Genomic DNA, 8,320 nt, shown 5'->3' on the forward strand with positions numbered 1-8,320 from the left:
CCTGCGACGCGTCCAAATAGCTGGTTAATTGATTCAGCTGTTCCCGCGGCATCAAGCCGCCCCACAGTATACTGGTCGCGCCAGAACCGCAGACGGCGCTAGTTCTGATAAAGTCGATGCACCGTCTATTGCTGATGCGCGGATCACCTGGCGGCACTTCCATCGGGAAGCAAGGTGCGGCGTTGTCGCAGGATTTCTTGCAGTCTATTCCATCCCACGATTCGCTCGATACCGACGGTAACGCGTGATCGAGATCATGGTCCAGGAACTGACCCCACTGCATCACCATGTGGCTAATCTGATCGTCCGACGTAATTGTATGGGTAGAGATTAGCGTGGTCGACACGAGACGTGCAGCGGGCTTCGGATAACCGTAGTATCGTCGTCCCTTCTCCCAACCGACCGGCATCGAGAATCCATTCTCGTAGATGGGTTGCAGTACCCTCCGGAATCCTGTATGCGACGAACCCCAAGTAGGATGACGCAGATTATTGCAACTGCCGTCTATAGCCCGGTATTTGCGATGGAAGCACCTATTGGTGCAATTCTGCCGACGTCTATGACCGGTGCACCCGGACAATCGTTCGATTTCCTTCACCTGCGACACGGGACGCGCAGCGTAATTTCAGCTGATATACATGTATACATACGTAGTATATGATAGTAGTACACGCTTGATGATCATTCAACTTTACCTGTTCAGCTGTCAAGATTTCCTCGTAGCGGAATTCACCAGTCACGTTTGCTTTATTGCCGGTATCCACCATACGTCGAATATTGATGAGAGTTCTTTCGAAGAGCTCGGCGGGTCTAGCGGCCGCGCGATCGATCGCGTTCGGAAACCGTGTTAAACGGAACGGATCAACGTGTTTCGATGAGCCGTCGGAATTAAAGAGAGACGATAGCGTTTTATTAATGGCACGATCGATCTCCTCGGTGGCACTTTGGAAGGCTCGTATGACGAGTGTATCCGTTGTTGCACCGGGCTGCCGAACGCGCACCAAAGCATCGCCGGTTGCGCGGCCATAATCGTTTACAGCTGAACACTCGTACCTGCGAAAGGAAGATGATCGTTGTGCACAGGATCGATAGATGCGATGAAAGCACGATTTCGATTTTTATATTATTGTAGATTAACAACGTATCCAAAGAAATTGACACTGAAATCGCACCGAATTAATATAATCATAATATTGTATAACATGAATTATTTTTTCAAATTTACTAATTATTTGTTTCTTATAATCTTAAAAAAAGATGTGCGTCACACGTGAGAAATGATTTCTACGCACACATTCACAAAAAGAACTCGTTTAATCTCCTCATTGAAAATAAAGATGATAGTTAATGACCGCTCTCGGTCATGCTATAGCGTTTCAATCTTACCTGCCGGAGTCTTGCGGAGTCACGTTAAAAATAAGAAGACTTCCTCCGCGTGTGATCTTGACCCTGTTACCCTCGAGCGCGCTACCGTCCTTCTTCCATTGTATCACTGGCTTCGGGATACCCTCAGCCCGGCAGGGTACCTCGACAATGGCATTCGGTTCCACCTCGATGTCTTGTGGTCTGAATAGCAATCGAGGCGCCGTCAAATCTACAACGTTCAAATCTGCGAAGAGATGAACCGTGTGATCGGTGCTCCTAAGATAACACTCGTATTTGCCCGCATCGGTTTCCTTAACCGCGAGGATGTGTAACAACGTGCCGTCGTTCGCGAGCGAGATTCTGTCGTTAAAGGGGATCGATCGGCCGTCTTTGAACCAGCGAGTATCGGGTCTAGGATTATCCAGTGCTCGACAAGAGAAGGTCACGTTGGTACCGGCGGTAACATTTTGGGATTCTGGTCTTTCAGCGAGTATCAACTGAGACGCCGCTGTAATCACTGCTCTGGCCTTTCTGGATTTGGCCGAACCCATATCGCTGCTAGCTACGCACTCGTACATCCCACCGTCTTGCTCGGTCGTGCCAGAGATCACCAAGGTGCCGTCCTCGCGAATCACATACTTTTCGCCGTCCTCACGAATTACGTACTTTTCCTCATCGTCATCCGCCTCCCACGAATATCTTGTATTCTTCATCCATTTGATCTTTGGTGTCGGATCACCTGTTACTCGACACGTCAACGTTATCGTGTCACCAAATCGCACCACGGTGTCTTCCGGACCTTCTACGATACGTGGTTTTGCTGCAAAAAGAATCTTCTATTACGACGAAAATTTTGAGAAAAAATTAAATTAATGAATATGAGATTATTTATTTTATCGCGTGTTCCTCTCATTTCTTCTTTTTTTTTTTACATCTTCTCTAATTTTGCGATACATACTCGTATGTATAATATATCGCGTCGCATTTATCTATTTATTTTATCTGCCTTTGCCACATTGAACTTTTTCTATCCATTGCGAGCTCGTACGAATAACACGAAGAGGATCATATGATGATTTATTTATTATATAAAAGACTCTAAATATGTATAATTCTCTACGAATTGATAGTCTGCACATTAATATTACTAACTGTAAGTAAGTATATAGTTTTAGAATTGCTACCGCTCCATTACCATCGATTTGAAAGCTTAAAATTTTTGAATTAATGAGCGACAATCAGTCGATTGAAAGTTTCGATATAATGAAGGATCACGCAATAGAGACACACGGATCATTCTAGCGAGAGCCATCATCACATGAGATGCAGAGCAGCGCAATGGCCGACGTGTCAATGACCACAACGACGTAATCGGCATTAAGTTGTATCAGTGATAATGTCATAATGTGTAATTGATATGTAATATACAATAATGAGTATAACGAAAAGAACAATGAAAGAATAAAGCTGTTTCCTAGCAAAGTATTCCAAAGTCGACTAAAAGAGAAATAACTGGGGAATATTCTTTGTTTTTGAAAAATTATAAGGACTTGAAAAATTTTTTTACTATAAGCTTAAGAGTTCCATTCTTTCACTATATCTTAACTTATTCTCTTAGATTATGACACGAGAAACGAGAAGGTATACAATAAAAATTCTTGCAAAATATTAATATTAATATTAGATACCTAATATAAAAATAAAACAATACAATAGATAGATCCGATAGATTCTTGTAAAATATATCGAAAACTGTTCTTGAAACGAACTGCCTAATGTAATATATCTGCAGTCTATTGCCCTTGAATGATAGATGTATATGTATAAATCGTATACTCTCTCCTACTCTCGGCATACGCGTGCTTTTACTCAACTGCAATGAAAGTCCTCGGGCAACATTGTAGTTAGGGAACGACCCTTCATCTCGTGTGGAGATTGGCAAATTGCCGCCATCTCCGTAGGCTTGTCCTGAAGGCGTTCCACCAGCCAGACCAGATTACAATCGCAGATGAGCGCGTTGCTGTCGAGACGCAGCCGCGTCATCGGACCAACGTTGACGAACGCATTCGCCGGCAACCGATGGAGCTTGTTGCTGTGCAGAAATAGACGCTCGAGCACCGGCAGATTGTTGAACGTGCCCGGTCGGATCTCCCGCAGATGGTTGTGGTGCAGGTACAACTGTTCGAGCCGTGGCAACCCCGCGAACGCGCCCGGCGCGATGTGCTCGATGCGATTTTTGTACAAGTAAAGTATCCGTAGATTCGGTGCGCCCTCGAACGCGCCTACCGGCAGCCGTCGAATGTGGTTGTCGTTCAGTAGCAAGGTATGCAATTGCTTGTGTCCGTGAAATGATCCCGCGCGCACTTCCGCGATGCTGTTAAATCGGAGATCTCTGAAAGAATTTCGAGCTTCGGGATGGGAGTGTATGAGATTACCTTTCTCGCAAAGAGGAAGGACATTATTAAAATTACTCGTTATTACTCACAATTGTATCATTCGAATAACGTAATTGATTATTATAAAAGCATATTACAAGGGGGAAATCAGAGATTTATATTCGCGTTTATTTTCCCGACAATTGATAGAAGTAAATTCGATAATATCATCATTTTTTATTTATTTCATACAATCTCAGATTGTAGATCTAATAATCATTTCGGTTGCTTTCTCTACGCTAAATACGACATAAAAATATCTGGAACACGGAGTTTCGTGTGTGGGCGAGAATATCGTAGTTATATAAATCTATTTCTCTGCGCCTACTCGTTTAGTGAAATGAGCAAAAGTATTCGTAAGCACTTTTTGAAATATAAGACCAAGTAAATAACAATCATTATTATTTCATCGATAGATGGACTGATTTATCCATTATATAAATAGATATTGATTAGTGATCGAGTTAGATTCTTCCACATTTCAATTTGCTTATTAAAAAAGATTATTGAATTAAAATATGTCTCATTGAAGGTATACAAATTATATAAATTATAAACCGTTCTTCTCACTTTCTCGATGTAAACTGTACTTCCGTATACGTTCCGAAATAGACCACTTTTCATTCATTTTTTCACATAGACCTTTCTTCATGTGTTTTTCGATATAGCATCTTCTACAGCTCAGGCATCGATATACAATGTCGAATAATGGCTGTTGATATAAACGTTTACATTTTTTACGTTTTAGATAATCTAGATGGCGTCATCTTATCTTTATTAGAACATATGTATATTATCTTTAGCTGTATCTTAGATAAAATGTAATATCTTTTTTCAAATTATTTAAGATGAAGATCTAATTACTTTGATAAGAGATTATCTAGATACTAGTAAACATTATTAGTTACGCACACGCGCGCGCGCATGTACATGGCAATTATAATGAAATAAAAAATTATAGTGTCATTTCGTACGAAAGAAAGCGATTCCAGTAATTAGCTTCAATTCCTTTACTCTGACGTTGAATTACTCTGCAGACAATTTCACATTTCACGGTAGTTAAATGATATACTTTAAACGAGACCTTAATAAAATATCGCGTTAACGTTGACTGTATCAGTTATGAAATGTGAAGCAAACTTCGAGAAATATATATTGCATATACATATAAGTGCGTCGATGCATATGAATATTGGTGATTTATTCGTTCAACGTCGCGAGGGCTCATATTAATAACATAGATCGCAAATGAATTAACGATACTATAATAGCAGTATATGAAGCGGACATCATGAGAATGATTCTAGGAAGACGACCCGTCTCTTCTGAACCATATATTCATCACAGATTTCATCGAAGCTACAGCTTCGCCATTTAATTCACTGAGAGATGCACGACTACATCTACAATTATAACGATGACGTAATCTGTCCCCTTGCGGAATGCGAATTCGCTTTCTCGAATTGATATGCCTTGTTTTGTATAATCCAAAAGGCAATGCGCAGTATAATGTTTTAATAAACGTTGACGTTATCATTTATATACGTGTAAGTATATGTATAGTAAAACAAAAATAAATGAATAAATTTTAAATTATTTCTACAACAGATATGTATAAAGAGATACATTATTAGAGAGAGAGAAAGGAAGAGAGGGAGAGAGATAATTTTGATGTATTAAATATTGTTAACGTTGAAGAAGAAAAGAAATTTGTTTCTATGTGTTATCAAAATATCGAGAATTACTGATACTCAGCGCATATTTATGTGCTAGTGCGTGGATATCTCACATCAGACCGCAAGTAGTTTAATCGAGCAAGTATATATAATTTCTTACTTTACACAGCGTAATTTTTTGCGCACGCTATTTTATGTAATCTCTCTCAAAGATTATAATTGTGTATAGCACAAGAAACGAATATCGATATCGCGCCATAAGAGAGAGTATATACATATACACATATATTTATTCAACGAGACCCTAGACGAATACTTAAAAATATTCAATATTTCAGTCAACGTTCTATTGGATATTTCATCGATTATCGACCGATGAATGCAGCAGACACTGTGTAACTACTTACACATATATATATTTTTATATTTCATAATTTTAATTTTAAAAAATAAACAGTAATTACATGTTAAATGTATCGAGATTTTAAGTTTAATTCATATGGGAATCCAGTCAAACGCATAATGATTATAATACAAAAGTATCGTTGCGCAATCAGAAATAAATTTCAAATGATCGAATAACACATCTATTAGATAAATAAATAATAATACGTGAATAAAAGTAAAATATTCAAACCTGATTTATTTTAAATTACTTGCCAAAAAGTGCAATATTTATATGCATGTGCATGACTCATTGTTATAGAAACATATGCTCTTCTTGTTTATTAATTGTTTAGAAACGACATTATTTATGCGAAACTTTGCATAAATAATGTTACACTGGATTTACAATCGGTAAATCGGTAGTCGGGGGGTAGTCGAAAGTCCTAAATTTTAATCTAAATAGGTGCGACTACGATTTTTCGCATTCATAATTCGAGTCAGTTGTACAGTGAGTCGTTTGGTTCGACCAATCAGAAGGAAAAAAATTGAATTTGACCAGTTTTAAGAAAATTGATAATCGTACAAGTTGGCTGTTGTCCAACTTGACTGATTCACCCATAAGACATAGGACTATCGACTACACCGACTCATTGTAGAACCCGGACATATATTTTATTATTTTCTCTTAACTTTATGCAATCGTCATACGATGCCCGAGTTTATTTACTTTTTCGCACAAGTTATTATCCACGCTGCTTCATTGGCACTGAGATTGTCAGAAAAGAGCTCAAACTTGTTCAATTACTGTTAATTTTTCAACAAATGTGTGAAAGAGAATCTTTTGTTTCTTTCGAGCCAAATAAAATCTTTATGAATCTGACGAATCTACGACGAACGCGTGTTAAATACGTTAGATTCCCATTCTACATTGGTCGTATTGTAGGCGTTGCAGGTTACAAGCTTGTTGCATCAGCCAATCCGATGCGTCAATTTTAAAGTCGCACGACGCTTACGATGCTCGCGGCGCTACGACACGACCAATGTAGATTAAAGTATTGGGTAGGTCATCGTTCAGAAATAGTAAGCAAAATAATATAAATTATATAATCGTATTTGTGTGAGAGCGTAAGAGATAGAGACACGGAGAAAAAAAGGATTTAATCTATACGTAATATTATGTATATAGAATCTATAAATTGTATTTACTTACTTGTTCTTTATTTTAACGAATTTTCATCACCGTCACATGAGCAGCGATTGTAAAATTTATCAAAGAGTCTTTTTATTTCGGAAACTTTATATTTCGAAACTTTATATTTCGGAGATGCATTCGTATAATGTATTTCAAATGCTTGGTTAATTGTCACTACATTTGCTTTCTAATTTTTACGAGATGTAATCCGAGACAATCACTATTTAAAAATTATGGATTAGTAATTTTTTCCGAATGTATTATTTTACATAACATGATGAGAAAAAATATTTCTTATATGCATGTATATGTATAATACACACATACAATTGAAAAATTATTTATTCTATGATTTATTTATTTTAATTGATTTATAATAAATCGCACGAGAGAAAAATTACATATAAATAAAGAATAAAGAACAGAGGAAATTGTATTTCCTAACTGAGAATTCTAAATTTACATTTTCACAATGTGTTCTAAGGTTAGATGACACAATGATCCGTGTCATCTAATAGCGTAATAAGGTCATGGTTACCATAGTAATGTTGAATCCCTATTGAGTAATAGTTTTTTTTTAGGACAAAGAAAATTGCAATTTTATAGCAATAATTTTTAAGTTGTTAAATAAATTTAAAAAAAGATATGTATACGGTTACAATTCAATGTGTTCATACATTTGAAGTCGCGTTAAGACAAATAGAATTAATTACACTTATCGTTGATTCACAGAATTGCAAACTGATTCGCCAATGTTTACCATATGTCTTTGTCCGAGATTTTGCGTAACAACTTACAACAAAAATGATAAAGAACTTATGTACTCTTCGTACAGATTGTAGATTATCGTCTTATTTTTTCCAATAAGCGCGTCAAAGTTTATGGGTACCTACACGATATCAATGACACATATCACCGCAAGATAAATCGAGGTGAAACGATAAAATAGTCGGCCGTTTACATATTGCGATATCACATTATCGTTTTCTTATTTCAAGTATTAAATATTTTTTTTGGGATATGTGCTTCTTGAAGCAACGGAGTCTGATGTATGTATATAAGTATATGCAGGGTTGGGTAGTGCCAAGTTAAAAAACTAAAAGTTAAGTTAAAAAGTTGAAAAGTTAAATAATTTTAATTTAACTTAGTTACATTTTAGACTCTTAACTTTTTAACTTTATTTAGTTACATTTTATCGATAACTATTAACTTTTTATTTTAATTTTTTGAAGTTAAGTCTCAGACTCAAACATATACTTCATTTA

The 8,320-nt window shown here is 37.0% G+C and overlaps 1 protein-coding gene across 1 annotated transcript in view; it reads right to left on the bottom strand.

Moving 5' to 3' along the window:
• Window positions 1-8,320, bottom strand: part of Pxn (Peroxidasin) — an 11,978-nt gene that overhangs the window by 1,669 nt on the left and 1,989 nt on the right. Inside the window, exons 2-5 of the mRNA XM_018516611.1 lie at window positions 3,240-3,757; window positions 1,387-2,185; window positions 696-1,053; window positions 8-598 (exon numbers count right to left, since the gene is read on the bottom strand). Coding sequence (XP_018372113.1) covers window positions 8-598; window positions 696-1,053; window positions 1,387-2,185; window positions 3,240-3,757 — 2,266 coding nt within the window. The remainder of the gene's footprint in view (window positions 1-7; window positions 599-695; window positions 1,054-1,386; window positions 2,186-3,239; window positions 3,758-8,320) is intronic.

The sequence above is a fragment of the Trachymyrmex cornetzi genome, unplaced genomic scaffold, assembly GCF_001594075.2.
Source record: "Trachymyrmex cornetzi isolate Tcor2-1 unplaced genomic scaffold, Tcor1.1 scaffold646, whole genome shotgun sequence".
NCBI lineage: Eukaryota > Metazoa > Arthropoda > Insecta > Hymenoptera > Formicidae > Trachymyrmex > Trachymyrmex cornetzi.